At 41.5% G+C, this 20,550-nt stretch overlaps 2 protein-coding genes across 11 annotated transcripts in view; both read left to right on the top strand.

The window, feature by feature from the left end:
* cep89 (centrosomal protein 89) overlaps positions 1-20,550 on the top strand; it is a 157,029-nt gene that overhangs the window by 81,047 nt on the left and 55,432 nt on the right. For 7 of the 10 annotated variants that reach the window (XM_079667242.1, XM_079667244.1, XM_079667246.1 and 4 more), the window contains one exon: positions 11,270-11,359. In XM_079667242.1, the coding sequence (XP_079523368.1) occupies positions 11,270-11,359 (90 nt within the window). Of the gene's footprint in view, positions 1-11,232; positions 11,360-12,331; positions 13,366-20,550 lie in introns of those variants that run through there. The other 3 variants (XM_079667248.1, XM_079667240.1, XM_079667249.1) reach the window with 3 other exon arrangements.
* Positions 14,429-16,389, top strand: LOC307030674 (uncharacterized protein). Its single transcript, XM_079667252.1, has 2 exons — positions 14,429-14,868; positions 14,982-16,389. The coding sequence occupies exon 2, from the start codon at positions 15,283-15,285 to the stop codon at positions 16,273-16,275; it is 993 nt and encodes a 330-aa protein (XP_079523378.1). The 5' UTR covers positions 14,429-14,868; positions 14,982-15,282; the 3' UTR covers positions 16,276-16,389.

Here is a 20,550-nt window from a genome sequence, read left to right as displayed (position 1 = left end):
TTTTAATCACATATAAATATTTGACCTGAGAACGGTGAGAAGCAATTCTTTTCACATGGATTTTAGTATACCATTGAATAATGACTGAATACATAAGCTTAAGCAACAAAACATTGTTTATTTTTTTCAAGGTGGTACTTAACCAAGACCAACAGAAAAGTGCAATTTTTGCCATAAAGTGTAGCAATAGCATATTAAGGAATATAGTACATTTCAGAGATTCAGGTAGCCTATAGGTAGGTAGTAGGGATGTGCATCTCCATCACTGAGGCCGATGCGATGCGCATCTCGATACGTTGCCACGATACGATACATTAACGATACATTTGAAACACCAGGCGATGCGATGCGATACGATTCACCCCTGTTGCGATACAGTTCGATACGATTTGATTCAACATTATGCGATTCGGGGCGATACGATACGATTCAACACGATGCAAAAATAATGATACTTCAATATGGTACGACAGAGGATTTTTGTTTTATTCCTGATATGCAGCAAATCATACATTAACAAAAAAGTGCTTTACATATTTGGTACTGCACATCCCATCATGCCGTTTATTTTTTTACCTTTAAAAGCTCTCCAGAGTACAATTGTATAACACCTCACAGTTAAACAATGTAAGGATGCATTGCTCATTATTAACAATGTGCAAATAACAGCTACCATAGAGCAATGCCCATACAGCTGCCAGCCTGATGTGCTTAACACTCATTCATAGGCTAACTCACCAGTGAGCAGAAAGCAGTGGTTTCTATATGAACAATAAAGAATACAAATAACCTTTTACAAACAGGTATTTCATAACTGCTTACAGTAAGGAAGACATTTACATTATTATTGGCCACAGGCTGCTGTAAACTAAACACCACTCTCTCTGACAGAACACCTCACTGAGTGATTTAACTCATATGTCTAACTTTCAGGTTTCTCTTTTCAGCCGCAGACCCCACGTCGCCTCTTTATGTGCGTCGCTAAGTTCCTCGAACTACTTGTGTACTTTAAAGCGGCTCGGCATCGTTAACAATTTGCGAGTGATTTTTCAAGTTGACCGTCTGTAGTAAATAGTGCCGCGCACATATACCATCAGGACGTTACTGATGGGGTGCGGCTGCGGAGTGATACTGTGTGTATGCAAGTCCGCATCTAGGACGGATCTATGTATCATGGCTGTAGACCTGTTAAGTAATAAAGATACCTCATACAAAGGTCTACGGATACCTTATTACTCTCCATGACCTGCGGTCAACTATATAGCATAAAGGACTTTTACACCGTCTTTCTTGAACAATCCGAAGTGTTGCCAAACGTTTGATTTTTAGGTATTTTTCGGTGCGCTGTGTTTCTCTTTCTCCTCAACTTCCGTGTGTGTTGATAACTGAGACTCTCGGCCTCCGTAGTGGCGAAGCAAATATCAAAGATCGTCTCTGCTGAGCGTAGACAAGATGAGGGGATTTTATATGAATGAATCGGTTTTTACCGATGCAAAGACACTACACAATCGATGCATCGCGAGTTCAACCCGGTTCAACCCAAACTGTAGCCGATGTGCACTCTTTCAACCGGTGCACTCGCATCTTGAACGTTTATGCCGGTGCACCGATGCGAATCGGTGAATCTTAACATCTCTAGTAGGTAGACCTTCTGTAAACTATAACACTTAGTTTTTTAAGTAAAACTCAATACTTTCAAGTACATTCAGAACATTGGAAACCCTGACTATTAGAAAACATCTCTCTGTTGCTTCAGAGGCCATAACAGACTTTGTTGATTTACCAACAGTTGATTTAAAAAATCTAATCAATTTCAGTCCAACTCTCTCAATAACCTTGGCCAAAACAATAAACAGTTCAACATAAAGTGCCAGTTGCACCAACAACGTAATAAATAGTTCAACATAAAGTGTACCATTTAAAATAAAATAAAAAAGTGCCAGTGATTGACCTCAATCCCTCCTATTCTTCCAATATCCTGATGAAAAATAAAATCTCTCTGTTGCATAGGCCACTGTTTGATCAACGCGAATTGGGTGTGGGTCCTTGTACTCCGAGTCGGGCTAACGTCCACGCTAGCTGCTATATGTTTTGCATTGAGGTGATACTTGAGGCTTGATGTGCTGCAGTGATATGCGAATTCCTTTTTGCATAATTTGCAAACAACCGTGCTCTTATTGACGCTTCCATCCGTCCGTTTTTTAAAACAAAATGTCCCATTCACGGGGCCAACCAAAGCGGTCTCATAAGCTTCTTCGTTAATGTTTGACAATTGTTCACTGTGGTTTGTTGTTGTCTGAAGTCATGAACGTTAGTTGGTGCTCCAGTATAATCGGTACCCCTGAAACTCATCCAGTGAGAAACGTTCCGCGGTGCAAAAAATAAGTGCGATTAAAATGCGTTAATTTTTGTTTAATTAATTAATCTTAATTAACACGTTAAAGTCCCGGCCCTAATTAAAATATAAAAATATTTACATTGAATATGGATTAAATATAGGTATACCCGTAAAAATAAAATATAATAAAATATGTGCAGTTACAATGTGCAATGTGCAGACTTCGGAGGGTTGTGCAGGAATGACAGAATTGGGTTGAACAAGTTATTGTTAACATTGTCAATCAATCAATCAATGTTTATTTATATAGCCCAATATCACAAATGTTACATTTGTCTCAGTGGACTTCACAGTTTGTACAGAATATCAGTATGACAATACGACACCCTCTGTCCTTAGACCCTCACATCGTACAAGGAAAAACTTCCAGAGAAAACCCACAGTTTAAAGGGAAAAATGGGAGAAACCTCATGGAGAGCAACAGAGGAGGGATCCCTCTCCCAGGACGGACAGACGTGCAATAGATGCCGTGTGTAAATTGAAAAGATAATACATTTGCAACATAGGTAGTCCAAATGTTTGGAAATGCATGTGTGTATAATAGGAAGATGAATCCACGAGGATATCCATCCAGGACTTATGATCCAGGACCACAGCCACGACTCAAGATCCAGGACTCGCGATCCATGACACAGGACCGCAGGATCATCCATGACTCCGGATCCCGGCGTATATAGACACCAAAAAGAAAGACATTTGGGGAAGCTGGGTTAATCAGAACATGAGAGTACACAGGTATAGACAGAGAGAAGGAAGAAGTAAGATGTCCCCCGACAAACTAAGCCTATATCAGCAAAACTAGGGGCTGAATCTAATCAGCCCTAACTATAAGCTTTATCAAAAAGGAAGGTCTTAAGCGCACTCTTAAAAACAGATAGGGTGTCTGCCGCCCGAACACAAACTGGAAGCTGATTCCACAAAAGTGGAGCTTGATAAGAAAAAGCTCTGGCTCCCATTGTACTTTTAGAGACTCTAGGAACAACCAACAACCCTGCATTCTTGGAACGCAATGCCCTAGTAGGTTATAATGAGTTCTTTAAGGTAAGATGGCGCCTGCCCATTAAGGTCTTTGTAGGCGAGAAGAATAATTTTAAATTCTATCCTGTGTTCTATAGGGAGCCAGTGTAAGGCAGCCAGAACAGGAGTAATGTGGTCCCTTTTCCTAACTCTGGTTAGTACACGAGCTGCAGCATTTTGAATCGGCTGAAGCGACCTGACTGACTTCTTGGTACGCCCTGTTAATAAGGAGTTACAATAATCCAGCCTTGAAGTAACAAATGCATGGACTAGTTTCTCTGCATCGTTTTGAGGCAAGATATGCCTGATTTTTGCAATGTTACGTAGGTGGAAGTAGGCGGTCCTTGAAATTGATTTTATGTGGGTGTTAAAGGATAAATCCTGATCAAATATAACACCAAGATTCCTTACAGTCTCAATGGAGGCCAAATTAATGCCATCCATAGTTAGTATATCTTTAGATAATTTGTTTTGTAGATTCTTCGGGCCAAGTACAATAACTTCAGTTTTGGTCGTGTTTAACATTAAAAAAAATGTAAGGTCATCCACGTTTTTAAGTCCTTGAGGCAGTCTCGAATTGTATTTAGATTATTAATTTCATCAGGCTTGATTGATAAATATAGTTGAGTATCATCCGCATAACAATGAAAGTTTACAGAATGATTCCTTATAATATTGCCTAACGGAAGCATATATAGTGTGAACAAAATAGATCCAAGCACTGAGCCCTGTGGCACTCCATGGCTAACTTTGGTTTGCATGGAAGATTCATCGTTGACACGTACAAACTGAAAGCGTTCAGATAGATAGGACCTAAACCAGCCTAAAGCAGTTCCCTGTATGCCAACTAAGTGCTCTAGTCTTTGCAATAGGATATCATGGTCGATAGTATCAAATGCAGCACTAAGATCGAGCAAGACAAGAATAGAGACAAGTCCCTTGTCTGAGGCTATTAGAATGTCATTTGTGACTTTAACCAGAGCTGTCTCTGTGCTATGTTGTGTTCTAAAGCCAGACTGAATATCTTCAAATAAATCATAGTTTTTTAAGTAATCACACAGCTGTTTTGCGACTGCTTTCTCAAGAATCTTTGAGAGGAACGGAAGATTAGAAATAGGTCTATAGTTGGCTAAAACCTCTGGATCGAGGTTGTGCTTTTTAAGAAGCTGTTTTATCACTGCTACTTTGAATGATTGTGGAACATAGCCTGATAATAAAGACATATTCATAATATTTAATAAAGAAGTGCTAATTAATGGAAAAACTTCTTTTAACAGCTTAGTTGGAATCGGGTCTAAGATACACGTTGATGGTTTAGAAGAGAGAATCATTGAATTTAATAGTTCAAGGTTTATGGCTGAAAAGCATTCTAGTTTACTATCTAGTGTAATATTAGAACTTACGTTTCCGGGAGCTGTTGATAATACTATACTGGTCAAAGGCAAGAGGTCATTGATTTTGTTTCTAAGAGTAACAATTTTATCGTTAAAAAAGCACATAAAATCATTACTACTGAGTGCTATGGGAATAGAAGGCTCAATAGAGCTGTGGCTCTCTGTCAGCCTGGCTACAGTGCTGAAAAGAAATCTTGCATTATTCTTATTCTCATCTATTAATGAAGAGTAGTAGGCTGCTCTCGCTTTACGCAGTGCTTTCTTATATTTATTGAGAGTAATATGCCAAATTAAACAAGATTCTTCAAGTTTAGTGGAACGCCATATCCTTTCAAGTTGTCTCGACTTTTGCTTTATTTAGCGGGTTTCGGCATTATGCCATGGAGTTAATCTATGTTGTTTTATTTTCTTCTTTTTCAAAGAAGCAACAGAGTCTAATTTTATTCGCAGCGCATCTGTAGCACTACCAACAACATGATCAATTTGGGGTGGTGTACATTTTGTATAAGTTTCCTCCCTTACATGCAGACATGCTATCGAGTTAAGTATTGGTGGAATCTCTTCCTTAAATTTTGCGATAGCACTAACAGATAGGTTTCTGCTGCAGGAGCTTTTGACAAATGCTTTGTAGTCTAGTAACAGTACTTCAAAAGTTACTAAGAAATGGTCGGATAAAGCAGGATTATGCGGTTCGACTAATAGTTGCTCAATTTCAATACCATAAGTCAGAACAAGGTCGAGAGTGTGATTATAGCTGTGGGTTGGTTTATTTAAACTCTGACAGAAACCAACAGAATCTAATATAGAGTTAAATGCAACAGTAAGGCTATTTTTATCATCGTCAACATGAATATTAAAGTCACCTACGATAATTACTTTATCTGTTTAAAGTACCAAAGTGGATAAAAACTCAGAGAATTCTGATAAGAATTCTGAATAAGGACCTGGTGCACGGTACACTGTAACAAATAAGATTGGCTGCAAAGTTTTCCAGGTCGGATGCGTAAGACTAAAAACGAGGCTTTCAAAGGAGGTATAATTTAATTTTTGTTTAGTATTGTTAAGTAAACTTGAGTCAAAGATTGCTGCAACTCCACCTCCTCGGCCCGTTCCTCGGGCAATATGAGTATTGATATGGCTGGGTGGAGTGGCCTCATTTATGCTGACATATTCTTCATGTCTCGACCAAGTTTCAGTGAGACAGCATATATCAATATTATAATCTGATATTAAATCATTTACCAATATTGCTTTAGATGCTAGAGATCTTATGTTTAAGAGACCACATTTAATCTTCCTGTTTTGTTGCACTGTAGTAGTTGTTACATTTACTTTTATTAGGTTATTATGTATGACACCTCTCTTAGGTTTACCTTAAATTGTCCTTGGGCAGACACACACACCGTTAATATTGGGTATTTTATCGGGTTCGGGATTCCTATGGATGACTGCCTAGGAGAGAGCGCAGAGAAGCGTGTAAGACTGCGACTCTGCCTCCTGGTCTCAACTCCAGTTTGTCATGGATTAAGTCCACAAAGCCTTGAAATGTTTGCCCAAATGAGATTTGCACCTTCCAAAGTAGGATGAATGCCGTCTCTCTTAATCAGACCAGGTTTTCCCCAGAAGGCTGTATAATTATTTACGAAGCCCACATTGTTTGCTGGGCACCACCAAGACAACCAGCGCTGAAATGATGACATGCGGCTATACATGTCATCATTGATCAGATTGGGGAGGGGACCAGAGAAGATTACGGTGTCCGACATTGTTTTAGCATAACTACACACCGACGCCACATTAAGTTTGGTGCATTCTGATTGGCGTAAACGAACATCATTACCACCGACGTGAATAACAATCCTACTGTATTTACGTTTATTTTTAGCCAGCAGTTTAAGATGCGCCTCAACGTCGCCCGCTCTGGCCCCCGGAATGCATGTGACTGTGGAGGCTTCGGTCTCTAAATTCACGTGTCTCATAATAGAGCTACCAATAACCAGAGTTGGCTTCTCAGCGGGTGTCTCGCCGAGTGGGGAATATCTGTTAGATACGTGAACGGGTTGGTGGGGACCTGCGGGTTTCGCGTTATGCCCCTTCTGAACAGTCACCCAATCTCCCTGCTGCTCAGGAGTTGCCGGGTTACGGCTAAGAGGAGCTACCTTTTGCCGGTCCACACCGGCTAACATGGGCTTTACTGTAGCTGAGTTACTTTCTAAGATGCGGAGCCGGGCTTCTATGGCTATGATTCCCGCCTCCAACCGAACAACTATACTACATTTAACACATGTATCGGTACCAGTAAAGGAGGTAGGGAAGTAACCAAACATGAGACAGTTAGAGCAGGAAATAGCACCCGAGGGTGGGGAAAGAGCCATGGCTAGCTATCAAGCTAAAGTAGCTACCGTTAGCAAACCCGAAAAGAGTGTAGGCAACTGTGGAGTTACAGTCGCTAAGAGAAGGAGAGTTGTGAGTACTTAAGCTGTAGTAACGTGTGATTACAACGTCAGGCAGTTGCCGTGATCAATAGTTTTAAAACGATCGATTAAGTTAAGATAATAAGCTATCAGCAACAGAACAGGCACACGGGATACCCGGAGATGACAACAACAACCGGAAGTTACAACATGCTTACCGCAATAGTGGTCCGTGTAGAAAAGATGCCAAGTATCTGGCATCACATTGTGGGCATTAATGTAATGCATAGAGTCTATGATGTGACTGAGGGTCAGTGTTAGTGGGGGGGCCGGGCCTTGTTGATGAGGCCGGTAGAGGAGGGGAAGAAACTGTTCAGGTGGAGAGAGGTTTTGGTCCTGATGGAGTGCAGCCTCTTGGCAGAGGGGAGGGGGGTGAACAGTTTGTGTCCAGGGTGGGAGCCTCAGGGTCCTGGAGGCGTTCAGGTATTAGCGCGATGGCAGATTGCAGCCAATCACCCTCTCTTCAGAGCGGATGATGACAAGATGGTGATAGAGGAGGTGAGGATGGAGGTGTAGAAGTTCACCATCATTGGCAGGTTGAATTTCTTCATCTGCCTCAGGAAGAACATCCTAACCTTTTTGATGAGTGATGGGGGCGGGTGGGGCTGCGTTCTTCCTAAAGTCCATAACCATCTCCACTGTCTTCAGATAAAAGAGACATCAGCCATGTTAGCGTCAACACCACTCTCCTGCTGCCCCTCTCTCTATGGCTCTCTGTCAATCCATCTGTTGCAGTGGATTGTGTTTCCATTTCTTCTTTTGGGAGACTTTATTTATTCCACCCATCCATCCAGGATAGATTGGTAGAAAAAAAGTTGTTAAAGGGGCCCTATTGTGGTTTTCAGGCTTGTCCTTTCCTGTATTATATAGGTTTTTGTGCATGTAAATGATCTGCAATAGCAACAATGCCACACATTGTACATGATAGGCTATGGTGTTGTTGACCTATCAAAACAGAGCGGCCCAGCTAACGAATCAGAGTAGACTGGGCTCTGGTTTCAGCCAGAGGGTGAAAAGAGGTGCTACAGCACAGGCAAGCATGTAAACATGTCGCGGTTGAGGGAAAAAAACACAAATATGGACCTGTAAATGAGCAAGCTAGGGCCCCTTTAATAATAACTTCCATTGAATTATTAAATGCAATGAACTTGAACTACAGGCGGAATCAGTGTTCTGGAATCAGTCGGACTGACATTTACTTTGTTAGTCGATACCAGCACTGATTCCCTGTGCCTCCACCTTCCCCTGCAGAGTGGGTTTGTAAATCGGATCTCATTTGTCAACTTGTCTCGGTGTCTTCATTATAAAGTTCCAACTCTTTGACACATACTGTCATTGTAACCAGCTTTTGAGAAGGCAGTAGACTTACACTAGAAAAATAAGAATCAATATGTCTCAAAGATGTCAGTTAAATAAATAATCTTTATTTTGTATAGGCTGTTGTCTGTCTGACAACTTTCCCACAATGCAATGCACAGGGGAAATGGATGGATTTGCCAAAAACTTTCATTTTGAAGCTTATGTTCAACGAAAAGTTAATTTTGTCATTCGCTTTAATATTGCAAAACCATATCACGATTGCAACATCATTTAAAATTGCAAGTAGGTAATTTTTTCCAAATTGTGCAACCCTAATTTAAAGATGTTTTTTTATGATTGTGGAGTATTGTATAGACTAATAGAAGACCTATGTTGCAATATGGCACCTTTAATATTTTTGAGTATTAGGCGCGTTCACACCGCAGTACTTTTCCCACTTTAGTTCCGAAATGTCGCATTCACACCAAAAAGAGCCGGAACTAAAATTAGTTAATGAGAACCTTTTTCCCCCTTTTCCGTCCCTGCTAGAGAGCAGGTACTTTCGTGGGAGAAAAAAGGTTCCTATGTCTGATTGGCTGGCCCGAATGCAAACCACGCCCCGTAAAACACCCAAAAAGTTTTGTGAAGCCGCCATTTTATTAGCATTAGCATTAGCCCAGCGCACAAGCGCAGAGAGACTAACTTATGGCAACACAAAAGAAAACATGGGAGCGGTGGAGATGAGGAGGTGTCGTCGTTCTGGCGATTTACTCGGAAGGCTTCAGTAGAAGCTGCTGGGAGTCCCAGCAGCTTCTACTGAAGCCAGTCCCTAACTCTGCGACTTCCGGCCGGGGACTTCCGGCCAGGGACTTCGGGTGGCAGTATACGCCGTGAAGTTGTTTGCGGTCTGCCAGTAAAGAAGAAGAAGAAGAAGTGACGTCAGCGGCTTCATTTGCCTAATCCTCCCTCAGGGACTTATTCCGGTGTGAACGCGATCTGTACTTAGTTCATGAGAACTAAAGAGTTCTGATTAACCTTTGAGGGAAAAGTACTGCCGTGTGAAAGCGCCTATTGATACCTGACTACATTAGTTAATTGTATTTAAAATGTAAACATGGTAGAAGAGGTGATCCGCAATGTTAGTTGATATAAAAACAGCAATAAAGGTAATGTGAAACAAATAGAACTGTAAAGTATGTGTTTGGCTCAGTGGGTGTCAGGGGACCAGAGAGAGTGTTTCCGGTAAATGTTAATATATTCAGGGAGTTTGCCAAAGCTGGCTTTTCAGGGAATAAACAAGAGCCCATCTTTTGTGGAAGGTCAGACTGACTCCATTTGAGAGGTAGCACGTCTAAGCTAACAAGAGCCGATTCATCAGGAAGAGAAAAGGATGACCATAACGGTGTGTGTGTGTGTGTGTGTGTGTGTGTGTGTGTGTGTGTGTGTGTGTGTGTGTGTGTGTGTGTGTGTGTGTGTGTGTGTGTGTGTGTGTGTGTGTGTGTGTGTGTGTGTGTGTGTGTGTGTGTGTGTGTGTGTGTGTGTGTGTGTGTGTGTGTGTGTGTGTGTGTGTGTGTGTGTGTGTGTGTGTGTGCGCGCGCGCGTGCGGTCGGTCGGTCGGTCGGTCAGTGAAGGTACTCTTATGATCGGCTATCTGCTGTGTTGTCAGTAGAGAGGTTTTTATGAGCAGATTAAAAGATGATGGGCCAATCAATTTAATCGCAATTGCAGTGACCTCAAGGATAATTGTATTTATGGTAATATTAAAGACACTTAGCTCATCATCTTGTAGGCGCAATACAAAAAAAACTATTTATTTTTTATTTAGGTTTTGCCTTAAGCAATCCTGCTAATAATCCATCAATACTAAGGCTAACTATCAATAAATGTCAAAAATAAAATGTATTGGATAAAGCTAGCTCTCTACTGAACCAATTAATTTTATTAGGGCACAATCTGTGCATCATTCACCATTGAGGTATCTTTCTTTTGTCTTGTCTGCACACCTAATGTTCCAGACTGGAGGGGCTTTGGCTCCGGGGGTAAATGCTTTGATCTGACAATCAGAGGGTCAGTGGTTGAATCCCCTATCCTACAGTCAGCATGTCAATGTATCCTTGGGCAAGATATTTAACTATAAATTGCTCCCATAGGCTTGTCTACAGTTTAGGAATAAGCCTGGAAATGAGTGAGAATTTTAGTACTTGTGTTTCCCTTGTCAATGTTTTTTTTCAATGTTTTGAGTTAGATGCGTTGGATAAGTTCTGTTACCGACATATCTTTCTACATCTAGCGATTGCATTGACGCTTCAATAAATGGTTAGTTTGCCACAGATCTTATTTTCTGCAATATTCCAAAATCCGCTAAAAGATTCCCATTGCTTTTAGTCAAGAGAACTTTTGCCATGCTAACTTCCAGGTCGGCCTACCAAAATACGTCATTCCATCACCACTCTATTGAAGAATATGTACTGTAAGTTACTCTGGATAATGGCTTTAGCAAGAAAAAAAAAAGTTTTTGCTAGCAATGGTAAAAAATGTAATACTGTAATATCGCAATAGTTTGAACGGTCTTCTTTTCCTTTGTCCACCTTTCCCCCTAATCCCTCACATCCTTCATCCAACTGTGCGTCCCCCCGTGTGTCTCTTTTAGATCAGTAACCCCCCGTCTTCCCTCTCCATCTCCACAGGCTTCGCTTCTTCAGCAGGAAAAACAGGGATTCGTCAGCAGGATTCTAAAAGGCACAGTTCGATTTGGGAAACTGCAGGAAGAAGTCAAAGTAAGTTCCTTTTTAAATGTCACTTTCACACCACAATTAGCGCCACTGTCCTTTGAGAAGTTCTGTTTGTTTCTGTGGCACTAAATGATGCCCTAAATGTGAAGGGACCGCATTGAACACAGCATTTTACCTGAAACTTATTTTTGCCCACGATAACTCTCCAATCTATTCTTTATTGATCAGCCCACTTAACTTCCACTTCCACTGTCGCTCTGCGCCTCTCAGAAAGCACCGATTAATAAACACTTGGGTCTCTAAAATTCTCTCAAGATGAGCTCATTGACTTTTAATGGCTTCCTTTTCACATCTTTAACTCAGACACACATTCAGCCTGTTCAATGTTAGAAAACACCAGCTATTAAAACAGTTAGGGCTGTAGCTACTGCCAATTATTGTCATTATAGATCAATCTGCCAGTAATGTTTCAAATCGATTATTGTTGTTTACTTTATGAAACCTCAATTTTTTTTAACCAACATTACAAATACTTCCATAATATTTAGTTTACAATCAAACATGAGAAAGACTAGCAGGAAGTCATCTCATTTTGGTAATGTGAAATCAGATAATATTGGTTGTTTCACTGTTTCTGCTTAAGATCAGAAGACATCATTCAGCAGGTCACCATTGAAGAAGAGGTCAATGATCTCAAAGGGTTTTCACCTGAATAAATAAAGGTTTTGAATTGAATTGAATTGAATCATGGTATCAGCTCTTATAACAAGGTTGCAGTATGTGCTCATGTCTTTGCTAATGGACTGGGCCTCACCGGCAGTCACACAATGCTTGATTACATCCAATTTATTTCTGTTGTATGCTGCTTTATGGTACCACCGGTCTGTTACTATTCTCTCCCTCTGAACCCCTATAAATCCCTCATGTGCCTCAAGGCTAATTCAATTATATCACTAGTACAGGCAATGTTGTATTAAAGAGTAAAAAGTACTTGTGATGCCCCTGTGGTTTCATCAGTAGAGAGGAGGTGGCTGTCCTGTCCTGTCTGTGCTGTGGTGATTGGTGATTGCATTGATTGCAGTAAGTCAGAGCACCTGGGTCTGGTGCTCTGCTCCTCTCTGTGTTCTCTCAGCTTCTCCCTGCAGACACCCCGGTTTTGTTGAGTATATTATGAGTTTCTTCAGTTGCTTTACTTTGTGCACTTCAACACTCTCACACAGCTACATGTCCATCCAATCCTCACCCTGCATTTACATTACTGATACCACTGACATCCACACCTCATATTTGACTGTTTTTGACTTGATTTGATTTGTTTATCCTAAATAAACATCTTTTGTTAACCATCGATATGGTGTGTCTCCTCTTTGTTGTGCCTCCTCTTTGTTGTGGCCTTTTGAGCCGGTCATAACAAATGGGGACTCGTCCGGCGGGTTATTTGGTTAAAAGTTTGTGTAGTGCTCAGAGCACACGGTGTCCTTCGAGCAGCTAATTAGTTGATGTGGTCCAGCTGTGTGCTGGCTTGGTGCTGCAATTTGGGGGACACATCATGTTTTTTGGGTTTCAGAAAGCTTTAGTGTCGTCAGGTTTTGTGTACCAATCAGAAGGTAAGATGTTGCTGCTTGTTACGCTTTTGTAAAGAGATTTCCCTGCTAGGCTTCAGTGGCGTTTCCCCTTGGGTTGCATCTGTTTTGTTTTTTTCATAGTGTTGTGGCGACGTGGTTAGTGTCAGCTGTTTTTGGACAGCTTTCTCGGGGCACATCTGCGTGATTTTTTTGGTGTTACCGGCAGGTCGCTCCATAACTCCGCCCGGTTCCAGTGCGTAATTACCCGCCGCAAGCCACATGAAGACTAGGTGAGATTAGTAAGATTTTGGTTAGGCGGTTAGGGGAAAATTCTCTGTTGGGTTTTGTCTTTTGCCCATGCGTGTTGACATTTTAATACTTTGCTTTCTGATTGGGTATAGGCAATATATTATGGCTTCTTTGTCTGCGTTTGTGGATGCGCCCTCAGTGTCTTTCTTAGATGATTGCCAGAAGGCGCAGTTGTTCGAAATAGAAGAGCATTATGAAATTGCTGTTGTAGGGAGCAAGCGGAAATATGAGATTAAAGCTGTCATCGTGTCATTTTTGTTTGAGCAGTGTGTGTTGCAGAAGAGTGAGTCTGGTGCGGCAGGGGTCGTGCCGGTAGTGGTTCAGACAGCAGGTTTGACTTTCGAGCAGCAAAAGGAGCTTTTGGCCATGCAGTTTAATCAGGAGAAGTTGAGGTTGGAGCGATGGAGTACTCGAGTCCTGGATTCGGACTCGAGTGCCGATTTTCGTGACTCGACTCGGACTCGCGTACTGATTGACGCGACTCGGAATTGGACTCGTGAATTCTCGTGCATGATGACTCGGACTCGAACACAGATAATGATGACTCGGACTCGACTCGGACACTCCTTGGGTGACTCGGACTTGGACTCAGACTCGAACACAGGTAATGATGACTCTGACTTGGACTCGAGCAAGTTTTCTCTGGAGTCTGATGTCCTCTGTCCTGGCGTGTGCACCTGCAAGGCAAGTTCAGTACTGGGCCCCGCCATTCCAGTCTAAAGATGTCTCGAGACACACCCCGCATCGTATGCTTTCGCAAATTCTGCTTCCACATTGGAAAAGAGCAGCGCAAAATGCTCGTTATGTGGAAACAATATTGAAGAGAAGGCTCCGTAACACATTACTCTAAGGATCGAGTTCAGACATAATAGCTGTCTTGAACACTATAATCAGAGTAACGTGATCTAATCCATAAATAAAGATTCAGCCGATAACACGAAAGCCCATGGCTACTTAATATGCAGAATGACGTCCTTTTGCATGCTAAGTAGCCATGTGCTTTCTGGGGCTAAATCTTTATTAGTAAACCGATTTAACCGTTGAAAATTCCTTCAAAATAAGAGTCCCGATCTTATTACTATCAAAATAAAGGTGCAAAACGAAAACTTTACCATAGGAAAATATTGGCATACAAATATAATCACTTCTCTAAAAAGTAACTCATTTTAAATATAGTTTATTTATATATAATAATAATAATATTAATATTAATTAGCTTTTTATTTGTATAGTGTGGTGATTGACATTATTCACCCACGGATCTATGGGTTGGGGTATTGTTCCGCACAGACATTTTAGTGAGCCGGACTTCCTGTTTCCGCCGTTCTTCGCTTCCCGTCCATGAAGTTGTTTACATGTGTGTTCTGATGATAAATAAAAGTCTAGCTTGTAGCTTCGATACCCCTCCTCCGACTCCCATCTCTCGGCACCACAATAGCAACTATTACAAGAATTCTAGCCAAACTCGCTTCACAGCATTTAAATAGACAGATTAATATAACATGACAGGATAAAAGCAATGTAGAGGAGCAGCTACATTTCAACACATATATCCACGAAGATTAATACATGAAGACTTGTGACTCGGACTTGACTTGCACTCTTCTTAGGTGACTCGGACTTGGACTCGGACTCGAACACAGGTAATGATGACTCGGACTCGACTCGGACACTCCTTGGGTGACTCAGACTTGGACTCGGACTCGAACACAGGTAATGGTGACTCGGACTCGACTCGGACACTCCTTGTGTGACTCGGACTTGGACTCTGACTCGACTACGACTCTCCCTAGGTGACTCGGACTTGGACTCGGACTCGAAGAGTGGTGACTCGAGAGTGACTTGGACTCGTGAATTGGTGACTTGACTACAACACTGTCTAGGGGTGATTGGAGACGTGGAGAAGATGGTGGCTGTTCCCGCGGTGGTGCAAAGTTTTCACCAGGCTCCTCCCGTAGATTTGCAGGTCCAGGGCGATCCGAGGGCGCCAGAGTGGGCCAATGTCATTATTGCCGAGAAGAGGCTCATTGGAAGGAGCAGTGTCCGTTGCTGGAACCTGAGGGGAAGCCTCGTTCTTCATCACATGCTCCAGCCATGTGTTGTTCTGCCGTTTTGGTTAAAAAGCCACAGGGTGTAGGATCGGGCATGGTGCCTGATAAGAAGCTGGTTTGTGCCGACTTGGATGTGGGTTCTGTTTTTGAGCCGTTCATAACGGAAGCCGTTGTATCAATGGTGGGTAGTGACAAGTATGTTCCGATTAAGGTGTTGCGTGACACAGCAGCTAGACACTCATTTATTGTTGAGTCAGTGTTGCCTTTTTCGTCAGAGACAGAGACTGGGGATTTTGTGCTGATGAGGGCCATGGAGATGGGCTTGATTCCTGTGCGACGTCATACAGTAGTGCTGGATTGTGAGCTGGTACGGGGAGTTGTGTCTATCTGCGTGCGTTCCGCGTTGCCACTTGATAAGGTACGGATGATTTTGGGCAACGATCTTGCTGGTAGTGCTGTGTGGGCAGGTGTGCCACCGCCTGTGGTGGTTTCCAGGCCGTTGGCATCTGTAGAGCCAGATGAGAGCGGTTTGCAATTTCCAAGTGTGTCTCCAGTTTATACTATTACGCGTGCGCAGAGCCGTAGGATGTCTACTGACCTACCCGTTTCGGAGTCTGGAAAAAGTGGTCCAGCACGGTCCTTTGACTTTAAGATCGAGACAAAGAAGAAGGAGAAGACAGTCAAAGTGGTGAAGGAGAAGAAAGAAAGGAAACCCAGCAAAGCGAAGAAGAAGAGGCCGAAGAAGAGGAGGCCGAAGGAGGTCGGTGCGCCCAAGAGGCCGATGAGTGCCTACATGCTGTGGCTCAACGCCAGCCAACCCAAGGAGGAGTGGGACATAAAGGCAGTGGAGGCGAAGAAGCAGTACGAAATCGCAAGGCAAGAGTTCAAAGACAGCGGCGGAGGAGGAGCGTCCTCCAGTCCTAAGAAGGAAAAAAAAAAGCTAGAGTTAAGAAGGAGGATATTGGGTTGTCGTGGATCCCTTTGGGGCCCCGTCTTAAGGGGGGGAGCTGTGATGGCCCTGTGGGTTCATCAGTAGAGAGGAGGTGGCTGTCCTTTCTTTGCTGTGGTGATTGGTGATTGCAGTAACTCAGGGCACCTGGGTCTGGTGCCCTGCAGCTATTTAAAGCCTCTCTGCTCCTCTCTGCTCCTCTGTGATCTCTCTGCTTCTCCCTGCTGGCACCCTGGTTTTGCTGAGTACAGTTGCAAGAAAAGGTATGTGAACCCTTTGGAACTACCTGGATTTCTGCATAAATTGGTCATAAAATTTGTTCTGATCTTCATCTAAATCACAACAATAGACAAACACAGTCCGCTTAAGCTAAAACCACACAAACAATTATATGTTTTTATGATTTTATTGAACACACCATGTAAACATTCACAGTGCAGGGTGGACCCTTGGATTTAATAACTGGTTGACCCTCCTTTGGCAGCAATAACCTCAACCAAACGTTTCCTATAGTTGCATATCAGACCTGCACAACGGTCAGGAGGAATTTTGGACCATTCCTCCTTACAAAACTGTTTCAGTTCAGCAATATTCTTGGGATGTCTGGTGTGAATCGCTCTCTTGAGGTCATGCCACAGCTTCTCAATTGGGTTGAGGTCAGGACTCTGACTGGGCCACTCCAGAAGGCGTATTTTCTTCTGTTGAAGCCATTCTGTTGTTGATTTACTTCTGTGCTTTGGGTCGTTGTCCTGTTGCATCACCCATCTTCTGTTGAGCTTCAATTGGTGGACAGACGGCCTTAATTTCTCCAGCAAAATGTCTTGATAAACTTGAGAATTCATTTTTCCGTCGATGATGGCAAACTGTCCAGGCCCTGAGGCAGCAAAGCAGCCCCAAACCATGATGCTCCCTCCACCATACTTCACAGTTGGGATGAGGTTTTGATGTTGGTGTGCTGTGCCTTTTTTTCTCCACACATAGCGTTGTGTGTTCCTTCCAAACAACTCAACTTTGGATTCATCTGTCCACAGAATATTTTGCCAGTAGTGCTGTGGAACATCCAGGTGCTCTTTTGCAAACTTCAAATGTGCAGCAATGTTTTTTCTGGACAGCAGTGGCTTCCTCCATTTTATGACCAACTTATGCAGAAATCCAGGTAATTCCAAAGGGTTCACACACTTTTTCTTGCAACTGTATATTATGAGTTTCTTCAGTTGCTTTACTTTGTGCACTTCAACACTCTCACACACATACATGTCCATACAATCCTATAAAGATAAATAAACATATTTTGTTAACCGTCACCATGGTGTGTCTCCTCTTTGTTGTGTCTCCTCTTTGTTGTGTCTCCTCTTTGTTGTGGCCTTTTGTGCTGGGTCATAACAGTACTCCACAACCATCGGGACACCTAGGTTGAGAACTGCTTAAAGGGGACCAGTTATGCTCGTTTCAGGTTCATATTGTGTATTTTGTGTATTTTAAAAACTTTTATTTGTTCATAGCTGCCTCTTTTCCAAAACATATTCATTTGTATTATTTATTTATTTGCAACCAACTGAATACCCCTCAGCTCCCCTTCCCAAAAGGCACTCACTAAAGTCTTTGTAGTAACAGGATGGTTCAACATGGCAGTGGAGAATCATAAACAGAATCAGAATACTTCTGGGAGGGAAATTGGATTTTGGGATATTTCCTTTTAATAAAAGTAACATATTTGATCCAATTTAGAACAAAATAGATTTCGACTGAGTGAGTGAATCAGACCATTGAGAGGAGCACTATACATGTTGGATGATGCCTGTTGCTGTTGCTCCTACTACATCTTTTTATATATTTTTCTGTATTTCTAGCGTCCCTTATTTGATCTTACTTGCAACTTTCTAAAGCTTCACTTTAAACAAGCTAGTAGAGAGAGAATAATGTATTTAATTTCAACAACTCAATCCCACACTTCTAGCAAAATATTCAAATACGCCACATCAAATTTGAAAGTGAATTATGTCAGAAGGAAAGGTAGAAAAATACAGTTTTTCTGACATTGTGAAAATAAATAAATGTACACCAGGTCCAAGAGTCCACTAGTCCGGGGTTCCCAACCCCCGGGCCGTGGACCGGTACCAGGCCGGAGGTGTTACTGCCGGGCCGCGGAATAGCTGTGAATTTATCGTAATATTTGCAGAATTATAAATATATCAAAATATGTTATCATAATGTTTTTTCAATTTTTCGCACCTATACCAGTCATATAATTTCATCCAGTAGCCTAGTTAAACTTTCACCAGAAAACGTTTAAAATGGCTTTTATAGTGTTCCGAGGGATTCGGCGGCTCAGCCTAAGGTCTCAGCCTCTCATGCGCACGAGAAAGTTACCGGTGTGCCAAGCAGGAAGAGGAGCACACAGGAGACAACCGTTTCATTGCAGACTGTTATGTTTATGTGGGGAAATGGCAGTGCATACATTATTTGAGATATATTTCAAACTCTGACTTTATTTTAAGGACATGTCGGCCAGGGGTGTAGAGCTATTTGTTTAAGCACCGGATTGGCAAAACAGGAGAGTCTGTAAACCAGTCTGCCTTGATCTATGAATTAATGCGCTATAAAGAGAAAGCAGATTGAGACTACATTATTCATGTGTAATTAAAATTCATGCTCCTCCGTTTGCTTGAATCACCTAAAAATGCTAATTTTTTTAGTGAATGCATGTATAAATAAAGCAACAGGTTTGTGTGACCCATACTGCTTGACGTCAGTGTAGAGAGACTTACTATTCAAAAAGAACATTTCCAAGACCCTTTATATAACAGTGATTGCACCAAATCATATGATCACATAGATATTTGATATCTCTGTCAGGGTGTATTCTAATACCTCATCTTGAATTGAAATAAGTGAATGTTTCTTCCACTTAACTCATCAGATCAGTTTGGGAAATTTTCTCAGCTACTGTTCGAAATCAAGGAAGTGAGTACACTTATGTATTCATTATCATCTATTACCTTTCACTTACTACATTGCACAACACTACACATTGTGTTATAAGTACCATTTTATAAGGAGAAAAATAATTGCTATGTACACTGATGACATTGAGATCCGGGGTTACTGCCGAGTAATCAGGACAATAGTGAAAGGTGGGCCAGCGTGTTTTATTCACGTTTATATTAGGGGTGCACCGAATGGGAAATTCTTGGCCGAAACCGATACCGAAAATAGGAAACAGTTGGCCGAATACCGAAATGCCGAAAATGATTAATAGAAATATAGAAATATATATATATAGATATATATAGAAATATATATATATAGAAATGTGTGTATATATATATATATATATATATATATATATATATATATATATATATATATATATAGAAATATATATAGAAATATATATATATATATATATATATATAGAAATATATATATATATATATATATATATATATATATATATATATATAGAAATATATATATATATATAATGTATACATTTTTTACCAATGTTGTTCAGCTACCTGATTATGGAAAAAGACATGATTATGGCAAAACTTAACTTAAATAATAATCACTATTATGGGTCCATAAAACATTTATTCAGCACTTTTGAATGCATACAGTACATTAATTCCAAGTCAAGTGCATTTTCTTTTCTCTGTAGGATAACTACAACAGAGTGCATTCAGAACAAAGCCAAGGTGCTTTAAAACTGCATAAACATCTAGGCCAGTAGGCCTACAACAAAATAGTGTAAATAAAGACTGTAACAGCCAGGCCTTCAACAACAACAAATGCACCTATAAGTTTGGTAACCTAACGTGTTGTTGTGATGACGTAATCAAAACGCGGCGACAAGCGCGGCGCGCGACCATGCTCGCGGCTGGCTCACAGCCAACATGTCTACCGCTTGGAGATATTTAAAAATATCAGAGAGAGAGGCGCGGATTGCGATTTGTAAAACGTGTTAAGCTGACATTTCTCGAGGGGGTCTAACTGCAAAGACTTTCACCACTTCGGGATTACTCCACCAATTGAAATCAAAACACCCGGACAAATATGCGGAGTATGATCAACTTAACCCTGTTCTCTGACATTCGGTGATATTTTATATCCGAAAGCCGAAAGGGCCTTTTTAACCATTTTCGGCCGATAATTTTCGGTGGCCGAATATTCGGTGCATCCCTAGTTTATATCCCTTACTCACCCGACCAGTTATGACAGCATATCCGCAATGCCCAAACCACAAAAACATGCTAATCAACTGATCAGACCCAACCCTACCATGGATGTATAAAGAAAACTATATACAGCTTTAGGGGTGGGGTGCCTGTTATTCCTATGTAAGTCGGTTGGTGGCGTATG

This window comes from Notothenia rossii (genome assembly GCF_949606895.1).
Source record: "Notothenia rossii genome assembly, chromosome: 2".
Lineage (NCBI taxonomy): Eukaryota > Metazoa > Chordata > Actinopteri > Perciformes > Nototheniidae > Notothenia > Notothenia rossii.
This window is presented reverse-complemented; position numbering and strand designations above follow the sequence as displayed.